The 17,460-nt window shown below is 56.3% G+C and overlaps 1 protein-coding gene across 1 annotated transcript in view; it reads left to right on the plus strand.

Moving 5' to 3' along the window:
- The window catches only part of AGO2 (argonaute RISC catalytic component 2), a 49,115-nt gene that overhangs the window by 13,553 nt on the left and 18,102 nt on the right, over positions 1-17,460 (plus strand). Inside the window, exons 4-14 of the mRNA XM_040261739.1 lie at positions 1,401-1,537; positions 2,031-2,165; positions 2,802-2,889; positions 4,158-4,305; positions 4,986-5,105; positions 5,249-5,371; positions 7,854-7,987; positions 9,635-9,819; positions 10,896-11,055; positions 13,156-13,246; positions 13,762-13,956. Of these exons, the coding sequence (XP_040117673.1) occupies positions 1,401-1,537; positions 2,031-2,165; positions 2,802-2,889; positions 4,158-4,305; positions 4,986-5,105; positions 5,249-5,371; positions 7,854-7,987; positions 9,635-9,819; positions 10,896-11,055; positions 13,156-13,246; positions 13,762-13,956 (1,516 nt within the window). The remainder of the gene's footprint in view (positions 1-1,400; positions 1,538-2,030; positions 2,166-2,801; positions 2,890-4,157; positions 4,306-4,985; positions 5,106-5,248; positions 5,372-7,853; positions 7,988-9,634; positions 9,820-10,895; positions 11,056-13,155; positions 13,247-13,761; positions 13,957-17,460) is intronic.

Raw genomic sequence — 17,460 nt, forward strand, 5'->3', positions numbered from 1 at the left:
CCCCCAGCAGCTGCCTTCACCCGCTCCCTGTGTCCCAAGACAGGCACACACTCCCTGACTCTGGGCGCACGGTCGCTCCACCCGGCACGTGAGATGGGCCCCGTTTCTCGGTCGCCTGCGCACCCGTGTTCCAGCTCTGTGCTCAGCTGGCCTGTGCCACGTGGAGGAGCCTTTCAGGACCTTGGGGGTTTCCCACTTTGGCTCTATCCTGTGGGGTTTTACCCCCACTAATCACTGCATTTGGACTTGCTGGGACACTTGGATGGCTCGTAATTGACCAGACAGAGGCTCAAGAGTTGCATAGGTCCCCATGCGGGAGCTTGGGCTTCTCCCGGGATCGCCTCTTCCTTCCACATGTGTCCTGCACAGTGGGACCTCAGGAACTGTTTGAATGATTAAGTAAAAGAAGGAACAGTTGAAACTGAAATGAACCTCCAAACTGCGCTTTCCCAACCCTGACAAGAACTCTGAGATGTGAGTGTAAGAGGAGGTGCCTTGAAGGGCCGGGTGGGTTTTCACAGGGGGCCCTGCTGTTCTGCAGATAGAGCAGGCTGTCCGTCAGGGCAGGGGTCCCCACCACCCCCAAATGTAGTCTGTCACTGCTTGGAACTGTTGCTGGGGCGGGGGGGTAGATAGATGAAAGGAAAAAAAACAACAGCTCCTAAGGGTTGTTGCCAAAATGTCAAATCCATTTTTTAAATGAGCAGCAGGAACTGCTGTGATTGTTCTCTCCCCCCACCAAATCCCTTTGAATTAATCACCAAGTTACCTTTATTATCAGGAGGAAAGTCTTTGGGAAAAGTGGAGAAAGAGGCAGGATGAGCACGTCTGAGGGGAGGCAGAGAGCGGGCCGCGTGTCTGTTTGGCGGCTGTGTCTGCAGGCATCAGGGTCTTCCCTTGGGGACCCTCAGCGATGCCACAGCCGCTGACCGCTGCCCTGAGAGTGTGGGGGCCTCTAGCTCTGAGCCCCGGTGGGAACTGGCCCCGGGAGGGGTGTGGATCCTTCCACATGCAGACCCACCATCCCCAAGTGAGATCTGAGTTCAGCGTCTCCCTCTCCGCCCTGTGGAGGAGCTGAGTGGAGCGGGCGTGGCCCGGGGGCTTGGTCTACGAGAGGTCCTTGGCCTTCAGCGCCAGATGCCCTGAGGCCTGGGAAGGGCCTGTCTAGCTGGCTGACCGCGGTCACCTGCACTTGCACCCCTGCCCACCCCGCCCGAGAAAGGTGTGAAGTGCTGGCTGCAGGCGAGGCATCGAGGTGGGAGGTCCTGCGGGAAACGGGAGGCAGGACCAGGCCACGTGCCCTCAGCTCTCGGGGGGACGTTCTCCTGCATGTCCCCCGCACATTGGCCATCCTCAGGGTGTGTGCCCACCGGCCCCCCTAGACGAGGCTCCTGTTCCAGGTACACCCCCGTGGGCCGCTCCTTCTTCACGGCATCCGAGGGCTGCTCCAACCCGCTGGGTGGGGGCCGAGAGGTGTGGTTTGGCTTCCATCAGTCCGTCCGGCCTTCTCTCTGGAAGATGATGCTGAATATCGATGGTAAGCAGAGCCCCGGTGCCAGGGTGGGGCTCGGGGAGGGCCCCTGAGGCCAGCTCTGCCTGCACCTGCTCATGAGCAAGGGCAGCAGTGCTGAGGCTCGACCATCAGAGCCTCTGCGGGGTCCCCTCCCCAGACGCTGGCTCAGGGTGCTGCGGGGGGCTCCCACTGCCCTTGTCTTGGATAAACTTCAGCGAGATGGAGGCCAGGAGGTGGTCAGACACTGCCAGAAAACCCACAGCTTGTGGCTGTAGAGCCCAGCTTTACTTTACTCAGAGGTGACCTTAGCCTCTGCCAGCCCCTAGCACTGCCCTGGCCGGAATGGGCAGTGGCAGTCCGTGCCCCAGCACAAGTCCCCGCTGCCACACTCCCGCTCCGAGTCCGCTCCATGGGCAGGGTGTGCAGAAGCCAGGTGCCCTCCCGCCTGGCCAGGGGCTCTGCCGTGGAAGGGGCTGCGCCAGGCAGACCCCGTCACGTCTTCTCTTCCCGCCCACAGTCTCGGCAACAGCGTTCTATAAGGCACAGCCAGTCATTGAGTTTGTTTGTGAAGTCTTGGATTTTAAAAGTATTGAAGAACAACAGAAACCTCTGACAGATTCCCAAAGGGTCAAGTTTACCAAAGAAATCAAAGGTAAGCAGCTGCCTGCCTTAGACCTGAGGGGCACACGGTCAGGGGAGCCCACATTTCTCCTTAGAGGCGGGGGCAGTCAATGTCAGACTCGTCAACACGGGGACAGGGTGGCCCGTGACGTCTGAGCGCGGAAGAGAGCAGCCCAGGGTGGCAGCAGGACTTAACCAGCGTCTCAGATGTTCCGGAACATTGGCTCCTCACCACTTGGGGTGTCTGTACGCATCAAGCTTGGTCTCCACTCAAGGAAGTGCAGTCCAGGGCACCGTGGTCGGGCTGGGTCCTCCTGCCTGCCATCTGGTTGCTGGAATGCCCCAGAGCCCAGCCCTCAGCACCTGTCCTTCCCGGGTGTGTACAGAGGCCAGCAGCAGGGTTTTCTGCTAAAAATATCCCCACAGGAAGCACAGAAGGCCATGGGCACGGATACCACGCTCTCAGCAGAGCCCACGTCATCCATTGTCTCTGAGCACAGGCCCCAGGCCTCGTCAGGCCTCAGGCACCCCTGCGGGTGAGACGGCCCAGGCCCTCAGCGTGGGTCTGCAGGTGACGGTCCCCTGAAATCCAATGGTCTGTCGGTGGGGTGTCGCGACAGGCCAGGCCGAGTCTTGATGCTGAAGCCCAGCTGCTCTGTGTCCTTAGGTCTGAAGGTGGAGATAACGCACTGCGGGCAGATGAAGAGGAAGTACCGTGTCTGCAACGTGACCCGGAGGCCGGCCAGCCACCAGACGTGAGTCCCCCCAGACTCCCCCCAGCCACCAGACGCGAGTCCCTCCAGGCTCCCCCCAGCCACCGCACGCGAGTCCCCACAGGTTCCGCCCAGGCTCGCCCCAGGCTCGCCCCAGCCACCGCACGCGAGTCCCTCCAGGCTCCCCCCAGCCACCAGAAGTAAGTGACTGTCCCTTCAGACTCCCCCCAGCCACCAGGCGTAAGTGACTGTCCCTTCAGACTCCCCCCAGCCCCTCCGGGGCCTTCTCTGTCACTCACAAGTCCAGACTGCATGGTGAGTTCTGTAAGTGCGCCTTTGGCTTAGTTGATCCATACTGCACATCGTGGGATGAAATTATGAAATCCGTCCTGTTGGAGGCAGGAGTGGGGATGAGATTGGATGTGGTGGGGTGGGTGGGAACTCCCAGGGACTCCCCAGCAGTTCTCCTTGAATGTCACCAGCGCGACAAGGGCCGTGTGGGCTCACTGTCCAGTCCTCTGCACTGAGCAGGGGCCAGGCAGGGTGGTGGGCACGAGTGGGCACACCTGGACTCGGCCTCTGCAGGCTGCCCCATCACAGCACAGGCAGGTGGGGTCCCCGCTGAGGTAGTAGGTGTCCTGGATGCACGGGTGCCCTGCTGTCTAAGCGCGTGGCCCCCTGCACCCCACCTGGAGGCCTCCTGGGTCTAGTGAGGACTTAAGTTTATTTTGTGGTCATTCCAGGAGAAGCACCTGGTGTGTCGCTGGGCACTGCTTATAGCAGGCGCCCAGGGCCTCGTGCAGCAGGCGGCCAGGGTGAGCCTGTGTCCTGGTCCCCGTGCCCGGCACCCTTGGCCCCAGCCCAGCCTGTGTGACCGCAGAGGCCCGAGCAGACATGGCTTATCCCTTTTGCCATCCTGTCTGAAAGGTCTCAGATCGTCTGGGGCGGGCTCTTAGAGCATGCAGCCTGTGAACAACTTTCAGAGTCAGCGCGAGGCGGGCTGGAATGCGCACAGGCCATTCTTCCTGGCTTTCCCTTGTCCGGATCCTTTCCATGTCCCCTAGATGTAGTTTTCTCTTGTGATTACTGCATATCGTGAGCGTGGCGGTATTTTTCCCTTTCTGACTCTGGAGATAAAAGTTTGGGACTTGGGGATGTTCCCGATGACCCAGAGGGCATGGTGTGGTTTTGACTGCTTTGGGTGGCCCTCCGCCTCCTCCATCCCTGAGAAAGCAGACCCAGGAAGGCTGTGTGAGCAGGTGCGTGGGGCCCGGGGCCGACTCCAGGCCTGAGCTGTCTCTCTCCCCTAGGTTCCCGCTGCAGCAGGAGAGCGGGCAGACGGTGGAGTGCACGGTGGCCCAGTACTTCAAGGACAGGCACAAGCTGGTTCTGCGCTACCCCCACCTCCCGTGTTTACAAGTCGGACAGGAGCAGAAACACACCTACCTTCCCCTGGAGGCAAGCCCCCACCCTCTGTCTCTGTGGGCTGGGCCAGACTTTGTGACTCCTGCCACTGTGGGACCTCGGACAGGTTCACAGATGTGGTCCAGCCTCAGTTTTCGCATTAATAAGATGGGTTTGGTAACTCACAGGATTTGTGTGAAGGTCAGGATCATGTGTTTATTTATTTATTCCTGGCACAGGAAGTGTAAAATCCACTACTGGTTTGAAAAATAATTGCCCGGGAAAAGATCAAATGCTGAAATGGAGGCCCGAGTTCTAACTGTTTTCTGTTAGCATTTTAAATTCTCAGTGCTTGTCTGGTTGCTCGAACATCTGGGCCATGGTTGGGTTTTTCCCATCTGTGCCCAGAAGGTAGACAGCTTCCCTTCCCAGGAAGCTCTGCTTACGCTCCTGTCTGAGGACTGGGTCCACACAGCCTTGCTGAAGCCCCAGGCCCGCCTGCCCTGCGGCTGTGTTGCTTCCCCTGCGCTGTCCCTAGGCTGTGTCTGTGTTACACCGGGTTTCCTTGGGGGGTTCTGCTGTGGACCAGAGGGCCTCCTCGGGGCTGCCGTTCCTAGTGGATCTCAGGAACAAATCCCCGCCCCCGCCCCCGCCCCACCAGTGTCTGTGCTCAGCCCCAGACCCGCCCACTCCCCCAGCCCACTGCTGACCCCAGCCCTCCTGTTTCCTCGCAGGTCTGTAACATAGTGGCGGGACAGAGATGTATAAAAAAGCTGACCGACAATCAGACCTCAACCATGATCAGAGCGACGGCCAGGTCAGCCCCCGATCGGCAGGAAGAGATTAGCAAGCTGGTGAGTGTCCCATTGTTGGTGCAGGCCTTGGGTGGGGACAGGGTCCCCGGGTATGGCACCCCGGCGCTCTGGACAGTCGCGGCTTCTGGAAGGAAGCAAACATTGCCCCCCGACTCTGAGCCTCTTCTCTCTTCCCTTTCAAGATGAGAAGTGCCAGTTTCAATACAGATCCTTACGTTCGTGAATTTGGAATCATGGTAAAAGATGAGATGACAGACGTGACCGGACGGGTCCTCCAGCCGCCCTCCATCCTCTACGGGGGCAGGGTAGGTGGTAGGCTGGGCGGGGCCGTTCTGTGGGTGTTGGGAGTGTGTGTTCGAATGCTGACAGTGAAGCAAGAGCGTCCAACCCCCTTCCTCACCCCCAGAAGTGTAGACCATGGTCAAGGTAGAGTCCTTCCTGCTCCTGTGTGAACCTGTAACAGCTGTTGGGCTTCACAGAGGACTGGTCTCCTTGACTCTTTAAAGTTTCCTGAGACCCCCTTTTGCTTATCTAAAGGTAAACTTTATTACCCCACCAGACTTTTAAGGCCATCGTTCTTTGTGTGCGGGGGACGCGGTCAGTGATAAATTGTCCACAAGTTCCCTGCTGTCTCTCTGCTATCTAACTGTTGTTTGGGTGGTATTTGGGAACAAGTACCTCAGTGTAGTTAATGCAAATGTTTGACCTCTGGCTCTGGTCAGTTTGATCCTGACCCTTGAGCCCCTTAGGGCTCATGAGAAATTCTTCTTTTCTTCTGGGGTTTTCTCCAGCAAGGTGGTGGGTAGGCGGGGTTGTGGGGGGTGAGGTGGAGCGCAACTTCAAAGGTCACAACTTCGGGAATTCCCTGGCGCTCCAGTGGTTAGGACTGGATACTTTCACTGCCGGGACCTGGGTTTAATCCCTGGTCAGGAACTAAGATCCTAAAGGAAGAAAGAAGCAAAAGTCATGGTGTTTGTCCATTAGGGAGCACCCGTGGGAACCTGTGTTCCTCTTGACTTGACCCTGTTCCAGCTGGTGGAGTGGGGCCTGTTGCAGGCTTTCATTTTGTTTTGTTTGCAGGTTTTTCCCTATCTTATTTTAAAATGCAAGTTGTATTTATAAAAATGTTTAAAAGTTCAAAAAATGCAAAGAATTATAGGGGAAAATATCTCTTTTTTTCCTCACGTCCCAGCTGATCTCCCAGGAGGCAGTTCTCTTTGTAAAATCACCCTGGGGATTATCCATGTGTTTTTTTCACTCTTTCTTGTGTGCATAGTAACGTATTAAATACCCTTCTATACCTTGTCCTTTTTTAACTTACTGTTTTCTCTTAGATCACAAGGAGGTCTTGGAGCACGTATGACACGTGGCTCCCTCATTGTTTTAGAGTGTTGCTAGGTAGTCCCCTGTGGGGGGGTACGCCGGTCCCCCTCAACCCCGGGCCGTGGGTGTTTGGGGCTGCTCCCTGCTGTCTCCAGGAGGCCCCTGGCTCCTTCTCAGCCCCCTTGTGTGCCTGGGAGCCCAGACACTGCCCCTGGGGCCCCTTCCTACCTTCCTGCAGCCCAGCAGGTAGGCGGGTTCCCCTTTGCATGCCAGAAGGAGTGAGGCCTGGTAAAGCCAGGACTGCAGATCCTGCCTCCTTAGTGAAGGCAGGAGGCGTCTGGAGAACAAAACAGCTCTTTAACCTTGCAGGAATGTTAGAATCCTAAGGATTCGAAGTTTTTCATGCTTCTAAATGAACAAATTTTTCCAAATCTCTTAAACATTATAGTGGGAGCAAACACGTCTCGTCACCGGCCCTGCCCATTGTCCTGTCAGATAAAACATTAAATGCCCCCCAGCAACATTCGCTGATGTCTGGCGTCTGACAACAGCCCACACGTGGTGGCGGCTCGCTCTCTTACAGAAGGAGGCTGGCCAGAACGGGGTACTAGTTTAGAAAAAAATATGAAACTTCATTTCTGTAACGTTTGACTTTTACCGTATACTTGCATTACTTTAGTAAGAAAAATAAAAAAGTGTTTTCCATTAGAAAAACAGAGTAAAGGACCACAACTGAGACACACTGAGCCCCGCAGGGCCTTAGGCCCACAGGCTCTGCTCCCTCCAGCGGCCCTTCCTCCCGGTCCCTCGAACTCCAGCATCACCTGGAGGCAGTTATGACAGTCAGCGTTGAGCCCTGGTCCTTTCTGGTGGAGAGATGACAGAATCAAGCAGATGCGTCGTCTGTTGTTTCTGTTCTCAAATGGGAGTAGCTTGAGCAGCAGCGGGCAGTGAGGAGAGGGACATGGGGATGTGGCTTGGTCCCCACTGGCTTGGCCGCCCCCAGGCATGGGGCTGGGAGAAGCGCCCTGCTTCCGTGCCCTTCCCTGGCTGCCCTGGCTGGTCCTGGTGGAAGGAAAATCCTTGTTTCTGACACAGGAGGCCTTCCTGTTCCTACAGGCTACCTGTGAGGGTGGGTGGGGCTCTGGGCCCTCCCTGCTCCTGCTCCCACCCCTCCGTCCCTCTGCTTGTCCTCCAGCTACCCTCCGCCCAGCTCACCTCCCCCACCCCCACTCTCCGTCCCTCCGTCCTTGGTCTGTGCATCCATCCAGCCCTCCTGTGAGCACTGGTGCCCCCGTAGGCCCCCACAGCGTGGGGCTGCTCAGCACTGGAGGCTGCACACAGGCCCAGTCCTCGGCCGCAGGAGGCTCCCTCTGCTTGGGGACCAGCCACAGTGGGGACAGTGACAAATTCCAGGGTCAGAGGACTCTTTTCTTCTCATTCTGAACATCTTGCCATTTGCAGAATAAGGCGATTGCCACCCCAGTCCAGGGCGTGTGGGACATGAGGAACAAGCAGTTCCACACGGGCATTGAGATCAAGGTGTGGGCCATCGCCTGCTTCGCCCCCCAGCGCCAGTGCACGGAGGTGCACCTCAAGTAAGGCCGCCGGCCAGCACGCCGTCCCGGGGTGGGTGTGGGGAGGCCTGCTCGAGTGGAGCAGGAGGCAGCCTCCGTGGGGAAGGCGGGGCTTGGCAGAGGGCGTTGCTCAGGGTGGGCCTGTCAGGAATGGGGAGCTTTGCTTCTCAGACTTGCTGTGGGAGTGAGTGTGCAGAGGTGCAGCAGGTTATGAGAGAAACAAAACAGTAAGTGAGCAAGTGTACGGTGACAGTGAAAGCCGGTCACTTGGGTCTGACTCTGCAACCCCGTGGCCTGTAGAGTCCATGGAATTCTCCAGGCCAGAATACTAGACTGGGTAGCTATTCTCTTCTCCAGGGGATCTTCCCGGCCCAGAAATAGAACGGGGGTCTCCCGCATTGCAGGCGGGTTCTTTACCAGCTGAGCCGCCAGGGAAGCCCAAATATACTGGAGTGAGTAGCCTATCCCTTCGCCAGTGGATCTTCCCGACCCAGGAGTCAAACCTGGGTCTCCTGTATTGTAGGCGGGTTCTTTAGCAGCCAAGCCCAATAAGTGTACCAACCAGAGGCAAAGGAGAAAATTGAGTTCACTGAACTAGCACTGTTTTTAAAAGCACTTTAGATTCATGTTTCTTTATCAGACCAACCTGACCCAGTGTCAGACACTTTGAAAGCAGCACCATGAACGTAGTTTGGTTGCTCATGCTTCTCCAAGCAGCCAAAACCTAACAGGGAATGGAAGGCGTGTGGGAGGGAGCAGGCGGGGCTCTCGGAGCAGGGAGTCGCTGGTGGGTGTCTGAGCGACCCTTGGTCCCAGGGAGCTGCAGCTCTAGGCGTTCTGGAGAGCTGGCATAAGGGCCGGAGCCCTTTCTCCCACACCGCCCGGCAGAGAGAGTGGGGAAGGGTGGCATGTACAGTCTGACCTCAGGCTGCCTCCCCCACTTCTGGGGCCCTTGTGTCATTTCTCCTGGCGCCAGATGGCCGCAGGGCAGGTGCACCGTGGGCGTAGACGCAGATTCGTGCTTGTGCGTTTCTTTACCTGCACTAACGTACTGGAGGCTGGGCGCTAACTGGCTGGGGTGGGGCGGCGTATCCTCGCTTTATCGTAAAAGGCTGGGATGTTTCTGTCCCTGCGCTAAAATGGAAGCTGTGGCTCCTCTCCCCCGCCCCGCCTGTGACGGCCGCAGCTGCTGGTGCTGCTCTTAGCTACGGGCTGTCTTGTTTTCTCCTGTGACCGTGTCATCTGAGTCCAAGCTGTGTGCATGGGATAAACCGGGGGAATCCAAAGGGATAGTCAGTTCATGGCTCCCATTGCCCTGACAGTGCTCGGTGTCTGCGGGCAAGTGGGCGGCAGCTGTTTGTGCTCGACTGTAAAAGAACAGCCCTGTCGCTGCCTGGGAGGGTCACAGCTGGTGGGGGCGGCGGGGCCACGATGTGGCGTCTCCTGTTACATCCTGACTTTTCAGGGACCTGTGTGCTGAGCACATGGGCAACCTCTGTGCATTGTCTTGTTGAAACGGCCTCGTCTCGGGCTTCAGCAGGGACTCAGAGCTCAATGAAAACGGCCTGGGGTCTGGATCTGTTAACACTGCCCTTTCTCGCTGCCTCTGGTGGGTCTGGATTGTCGGCACTCTGGGTTCTTCTTCATGTAATGACCCTGCTTCTCCAGGTCCTTCACGGAGCAGCTCAGAAAGATCTCGAGAGACGCAGGCATGCCCATCCAGGGCCAGCCGTGCTTCTGTAAATATGCCCAGGGGGCAGACAGCGTGGAGCCCATGTTCCGGCACTTGAAGAACACGTATGCTGGCCTGCAGCTGGTGGTGGTCATCCTGCCGGGGAAGACCCCCGTTTACGGTAGGTCTTGGTGCCGCCCCGGCCCTGGCCCTGTGGGTGTGCGGTGCGGCCTCTGCCACACCCGGGAGGGGCCTGTGTCTGAGTGAGACCAGGTGGTGTCTGATTGTGGCATGCACGTGCCCAGGGCCACCTTGGCAGTGTCGTCTGAGGCCCCGGTTCCCCGAGATGGGCGTCCCGAGGGGGTGCGTGCGGGATGCGGCAGGCGTGCAGTTCCCTTGTCCGCTGCCGACACAGACTTCGGCTGGATGAAGAATGCTCACGCGATGTGCACGCAGTAATCCCCTCGGAGGGGCGGGGGCAGTCCTTAGCTCCTATTTGGGACTTGGCCCTCCTCTTGTGAGCTGTGCCATCCTAGAATCCTCTGGGATTTGATCAGAGTCCTTTCTGCCAGAAGGCCGGTTGCACTTCCACCTGGCTCAGAGTTTCCAAGCCCTGGGATGGAGTCCCAGGCCCTGGTGGGGGAAGCTCCCGGGTGTAGACAAGCGATGGTGAGATGGGGAGGTGGGTGCGTGTGGGTCTGCTGGAAGCCTGGTGGGAACTGGAGGCCCCGTGCGGGGAGGTGTGTGGGCACCACGGGGAAGAGGGAAGAGAGGCACGATTGGCTCACTGACTGGCTTCCCTGTCTCCTGTGGGCTCTGCATCCAGGAGCAGGAGGAAGCCCAGGTGTGACTCTTCTCGCAGGGTCTCTCGTCTCTGCTAGCCTGTCCAGAGAGCAGTTGCCCACTCACTTCACAAGAGAACCCAGAATGGAGGGGGGTATAGGCCTGGAGAGCACTTTGGCATCGGATTTGTATTGGCCAGGGACTAAGGATTCAGGGGTTTATATTTTTAACTACTCAAGCATTTGCTTGCTGACCCGAGTGCCTGGTTTCCAACCTGGCCCTGTGCACACTGCCCTGTCGGCCTGGAGAAGTTGCAGAAACGCCCCTGACTGAGAGCAGGCCTCCCTGAGCCGGTGGGGGATGCTCCGCAACTGGCACGGAGCTGGGTCCGGGCTTGGCCGTGTGTGTGGCAGGCGCACGGGGTGGGCAGAGGAGCGCCGGGGAGCCGTGCTGAGCACCCTGTTCTCTCGGCAGCCGAGGTCAAGCGTGTGGGAGACACGGTGCTGGGCATGGCCACACAGTGTGTGCAGATGAAGAACGTGCAGAGGACCACGCCACAGACCCTGTCCAACCTCTGTCTGAAAATCAACGTCAAACTGGGCGGCGTGAACAACATCCTGCTGCCGCAGGGGAGGTGAGGCTGGCCCTCCGCCATGCACGGGGCAGCTGTGGTGATGCCCTGGGCAGGGCGATGCTGGGGTGGCTCTGCTCAGCTATGCCGAGTACTGTCCCGGGCTTGGCAGGCGCAGGAAGTGAGTAGGACAAGGGTCTTGGCTGCTCCTGGTCTCGGGGTCCAAGGCCCCTGAGGACCGGTGCCGGCCCAAGGAGAAGGGCTTTCTGACCCCATCCGGAGGTGGGTGCTGCATGTGAGATGTGGCAGCTGTGTGGCCAGTGCCGTGTAGACAGGAGGGCTGCACCAGCGCCCCAAGGGCCCTATGGTCAGCGCTAGGACAGGGGGCTTCCAGAGCAGGAGGTGGTGCTGTCGGCCCCAGGCCAGGGCCAGGCGCTGGGGGCTGAGCAGCAGTGATACAGCGGAAGGGAGCCCAGAAGGGTGAGGGCCTCACGGGGGAGGTGGCATGGTGCAGACTGGGCACTGGGGGCAGGGCTGTGTGGACACCGGGAGCTGCCTGCTCCAGAGGGTGCAGGCCGCGCAAGGGCCTTGGGGCAGCCTGCCTGCTGGGAGCATGGCGGTCATTCTGCTCAGAGACCGAGGGGCGAGCCTGGGGGCCTGGCGCTTGCTCCAGGGGAACGCAGCCACTGGGGGAGGTTCACAAGTGCAGGAGTAGCCCCGCTGACCTTGTTCTGAAAGGCGACCCCAGCTCTGGATAGACAGGAGGGCCAGGCCCGCCGGCGTTGTCCCAGGAGAGCCACTGGTGGGAGCTAGGCCGGGGGCGCCCAGAGCCGTGGGTGTTTTGGCTATGGAGCTTCCCGGCTCGCTGAGAGGATGGGTTTGGTCTGTGAGTGGAAGAGGAGAGTCTAGATTGCTCCACCCTGGGCTCTGGGAGTGATGAGGTGACTCCAGCTGAGGCAGGGGTGCAGGGGCGGGCTGGGGGAGCCTGTGCTGGAGAGGCTTGTTCAGGGCTCCTCACGTGCGGGTGGTAGTTAGAGCTTGTGGGCTGGAGAGCACCCCGGGGTGCAGTGTAGACGGGAAGGACAGCCAAGCCTGGGCCCTGGGGGGTGCAGGGTGGAAGGTCGTGGAGGCGAGGTGACAGCTCTGGAGCCCAGGAGAGGGTGGCGGGGAGCCTGTGCGTGGCCGCCACACGGCACCGACCAGCCAGGTGTGGTGAGGTGTGAGGCTCTCGGCCACAGGGCTGGGGGACGTGAGCAGGTTGCAGGTGACCTTGCAGAGAGCAGTCCTGCTGCCATGGCAGCATGAGGCCCGGTCTGGAGGCAGGAGATGGGCTCAGCTAATCCCAGAGCTCTGCTGCAAGGCGAGCCGGGGAGCCGGGGGGGGCGGAGTGGACTGTCCAGTGGCTGGTGTGGTTGTGCCGGTTCAAAGTGTGAGTCAGAACTGCGTGTGTGGGTGCACCCGGGACCCATCAGAGGCAAGAGGAAAAGCCGTGGGGCCTGGGGGGCTCGGTGCAGGGCACCTGGGCAGCACGTGAGTCTGGGAGGAGAGAAGGATGAGGCATCAAGAAGGCTCCCCGTCGCACAGCCAGTGAGGCTGGGTCCCACCAGCTGTTGGAGAACCGGGGCCCCAACACCGCCTCTTTGGGGAGGTGACTGCTGGCGTGTGGCCAGCATTTAGAAGACCCTGGGAGAACAGCCTAGCTCCGTGCTTCCCCACTGGGACACATTCACCCCCCAAGAATATGTGGCTGTGTCTGGAGACATTGGGGTGTTGGGTAGAGAGAGCGATGCGGCTGCCAGGCGCCCTGCAATGTGGCCGCAGATCCAAGGTTGGCTGCAGACCATGGACTCTGTGGACGCAACTATCTTGGAAACGTTCGGTCATCTGCCCGGGGAGAACCCTCCTGTCCCTGGGTGCAGCCTCAGCGGCTGTCTGCACCTGGCCACCCTCGTGCAGTGTGCACTGCCTGTGGCCTCTCCCGCTCCAGGTCACTCTGCAGCAGGTCTCACCCCGAGCCTCTTTGTCCCCATCAGATGTTCTCTGTCTGTGCCAGAGAGATAAGGAGTCTTTAAAGCAGAGCCCCAGAGTAGAGCTGGTGCCCGTGTCCTGAGAGTCCGGGCGGCGTCCCCAAGCCGCAGCCCCTGACACTCGCTTCCCCCGCAGGCCTCCAGTGTTCCAGCAGCCCGTCATCTTTCTGGGGGCAGATGTCACTCACCCCCCCGCCGGGGATGGGAAGAAGCCGTCCATTGCCGCCGTGAGTATCGCTTCCCACAATCCCTCTGTCCATGTGCATTCCTACCTGTCCAGCATCTCTGTGATTGTCTGACTAGCGATGAAAGCGCAGTGGTTCAGCCCAGTGCAGTCCTGTGCCCAGCCTGCTGACTGGTTCCCACTGGTTGGCACCTGCAGGCAACTGCTTTCAGGCCAGCTTTCCTGGGGGACACTCCTCACTGCTGGGGGTGGGGGTCTTGGGGTGTCGCGTGTGGCTGTGCACCTGGCTTGGGGAAAACAACGTGCTTAGTAGAGTTTTGCACACTGTCAGGCTCTCCAGGGGCCACCTCTGGGCTGATGTAATTCAGCCTCATCCGATTATAAGTGGAAGAGGGGTTCCGAACAGTCGTTGAGTTTTTCATTAGGTCCCTTGGGCAAACTTACATTCTTGGGGACGCATTCATATACACCAGGGCCGCACACACAGAAGACGCGTAAAGGTGGTGGGTTTGCCCATGACTGGCCCTCGGGGCGCCTGCTGACCCCGCTGCCCCGCAGGTCGTGGGCAGCATGGACGCCCACCCGAACCGCTACTGTGCCACCGTGCGCGTGCAGCAGCACCGGCAGGAGATCATCCAGGACCTGGCGGCCATGGTGCGTGAGCTGCTCATCCAGTTCTACAAGTCCACGCGCTTCAAGCCCACCCGCATCATCTTCTACCGCGACGGCGTCTCCGAGGGGCAGTTCCAGCAGGTGGGCGCCGCCACGCTTCCTCTGCCCTCCTCTCTGTGTCTGCACTTCCCCGTCCCTCTGCAGGATGGCATCTCGGGTTTCTGTTCTGCCTCCAGGTTTATCTGGTCACTGTGCGGTAGGGGTGGGGCGTGCAGGGTGGTCAGGACCCTGCAGCAGGACGGGAGTAGAGGCGGGGGCAGGGGCCGGGGTTGGGTGAGGTCAGTCCAGCAGGTTTAGTTCAGCACGCACCAGACAGGGCCTGTTCCGGCTCCACACTTTGCCTCCTAGGCTGTGGGGAGTCTGGGCTAGGGGACACATTCTGGGGGCCACCTCTACAGGGGAAGGGAGAGGAGAGACAGGAGCCCGTATCCTTGTACCCCAACCCCTGGTGCTACTCAGAGAATGGTAGGCGTCACAGCAGGTTTCAAGGTGGGAATGCTTCTATTCTCAGTTCAGTTCAGTCAATGAGTCATCTCTGATTCTTTGCGACTCCATGGACTGCAGCACACCAGGCTTCCCTGTCCATCACCAGCTCCCTGAGCTTGCTCAAACTCATGTCCATCAAGTCGGTGGTGCCATCCAACCATCTTAGCCTCTGTCGTCCCCTTCTCCTCCTGACTTCAGTCTTTCCCAGCATTAGGGTCTTTTCCAATGACTCAGTTCTTTGCATCAGGTGACCTTCAGCATCAATCCTTCCAGTGGATATTCAGCACTGATTTTCTTTAGGATTGACTGGTTGGTTCTCCTTGCACTCCAAGTGACTCTCAAGAGTCTTCTCCAGCACCATAGTTCAAAAGCATCAATTCTTTGGTGCTCAGCTTTCTTTATGGTCCAACTCTCACATCTATACATGACTACTGGAAAAACCATAGCTTTGACTAGACAGTTCTTTGTCGGCAAAGTAATAGCTCTGCTTTTTAATATGCTGCCTAGGTTGGTCATAGCTTTTCTTCTAAGGAGCAAGCATCTTTTAATTTCATGGCTGCAGTCACCATCTGCAGTGATTTTGGAGCCCCCCAAAATAAAGTCTCTCACTGTTTCCATTGTTTCCCCATCTATTTGCCATTAAGTGATGGGACCAGATGCCATGATTTTAGTTTTCTGATTGTTGAGTTTTCAGCCAGCTTTTTCACTCTCCTCTTTCACTTTCATCAAGAGGCTCTTCAGTTCCTCTTTGGTTTCTGCCATAAGGGTGGTATTATCTGCATATCTGAGGTTATTGATATTTCTCCCAGCAATCTTGATTCCATCTTGTGCTTCATCCAGCCCAGCTTTTCTCATGATGTACTCTGCATATAAGTTAAATAAGCAGGGTGACAATATACAGCCTTGACATGCTGCTTTTCCTATTTGGAACCAGTCTGTTGTTCCATGTCTGGTCCTAACTCTTGCTTCCTGACCTGCATAGAGATTTCTCAGGAGGCAGGTTAGGTGGTCTGGTATTCCCATCTCTCTAAGAATTTTCCACAGTTTGTTGTGATCCACACAGTCAAAGATTTTGGCATAGTCAATAAATCAGAAATAGATGTTTTTCTGGAACTCTTGCTTTTTCAGTGATCCAACGGATGTTGGCAATTTGATCTCTGGTTCATCTGCCTTTTCTAAATCCAGCTTGAGCGTCTGGAAGTTCTCAGTTCACGTACTGTTGAAGCCTGGCTTGGAGAAGTTTAAGCGTTACTTTGCTAGCGTGTGAGATGAGTGCAATTGTGCGGTAGTTTGAGCATTCTTTGGCATTGCCTTTCTTTGGGATTGGAATGAAAACTGACCTTTTCCAGTCCTGTGGCCACTGCTGAGTTTTCCAAATTTGCTGGCATATTGAGTGCAGCACTTTCACAGCATCATCTTTTAGGATTTGAAATAACTCAACTGGAATTCCATCACCTCCACTAGCTTTGTTCGTAGTGATGCTTCCTAAGGCTCACTTGACTTCGCATTCCAGGATGTCTGGCTCTAGGTCAGTGATCACATCATCATGATTATCTGGGTCGTGAAGATCTTTTTTGTACAGTTCTTCCGTGTATTCTTGCCACCTCTTCTTAATATCTTCTGCTTCTGTCAGGTCCATACCATTTCTGTCCTTTATGGAGCCCATCTTTGCATGAACTGTTCCCTTGGGATCTTTGATTTTCTTGAAGAGATCTCTAGTCTTTCCTTTTCTGTTGTTTTCCTCTATTTCTTTGTATTGATTGCTGAGAAAGGCTTTCTTATCTCTCCTTTCTATTCTTTGGAACTCTGCATTCAGATGAGTATATCTTTCCTTTTCTCCTTTGCTTTTAACTTCTCTTCTATTCTCAGGTATTTGTAAGGCCTCCTCAGACAACCGTTTTGCCTTTTTGCATTTCCTTTTCTTGGGGATGGTCTTGATCACTGCCTCCTATAAAATGTCATGAACTTCCATCCATAGTTCTTCAGGCACTCTATCAGATCTAATTCCTTGAATCTATTTGTCCCTTCCACTGTATAATCGTAAGGGATCTGATTTAGGTCATACCTGAATGGTCTGGTGGTTTTCTCTACTTTCTTCAATTTAAGTCTGAATTTGGCAATAAGGAGTTCATGATCTGAGCCACAGTCAGCTCCCGGTCTTGTTTTTGCTGACTGTATAGAGCTTCTCCATCTTTGGCTGCAACAAATATAATCAGTCTGATTTCGGTGTTGACCATCTGGTGATGTCCATGCGTAGAGTTGTCTCTTATGTTGTTGGAAGAGGGTGTTTGCTATGACCAGTGCATTCTCTTGGCAAAACTCTGTTAGCCTTTGCCCTGCTTCATTTTGTACTCCAAGGCAAAACTTGCCTGTCACTCTAGGTATATCTTGACTTCCTACTTTTGCATTTCAGTCCCCTGTGATGCAAAGGACATCTTTTTTTGGTGTTATTTCTCAAAGATTTTGTAGGTCATGACATAACTGTTCAACTTCAGCTTCTTCAACATTCATGATTGGGTCATAGACTTGGATTACTGTGATGCTGAATGATTTGCCTTGGAAACGAACAGAAATCATTGTGTCATTTTTGAGAGTACATCCAAGTACTGCATTTTGGACTCTTTTGTTGACTATGAGGGCTACTCCATTTCTTCTAAGGGGTTCTTGCTCACAGTAGTAGATATAACAGTCATCTGAATTAAATTCACCCATTCCGGTCCATTTTAGTTTGCCGATTCCTAGAATGTCGACGTTCACTCTTGGCATCTCCTATTTGATCGCTTCCAATTTGCCTTAATTCATGGACCTAACATTCCAGGTTCCTATGCAGTATTGTTCTTTACAGCATCAGACCTTGCTTCCATCACCAGTCACATCCACAACTGGGTGTTGTTTTGCTTTGGCTCTGTCTCTTCATTCTTTCTGGAGTTATTTCTCCACTGATCTCCAGTAGCATATTGGGCACCTACCAACCTGGGGAGATAATCTTTCAGTGTCATATCTTTTTACCTTTTCATACTATTCATGGTCTTCTCAAAGCAAGAATACTGAAGTGGTTTGCCATTCCCTTCTGCAGTGGACCACATTTTGTCAGAACTC

The sequence above is a fragment of the Oryx dammah genome, unplaced genomic scaffold (genome assembly GCF_014754425.2).
Source record: "Oryx dammah isolate SB20612 unplaced genomic scaffold, SCBI_Odam_1.1 HiC_scaffold_19, whole genome shotgun sequence".
NCBI classification, from domain to species: Eukaryota; Metazoa; Chordata; class Mammalia; order Artiodactyla; family Bovidae; genus Oryx; species Oryx dammah.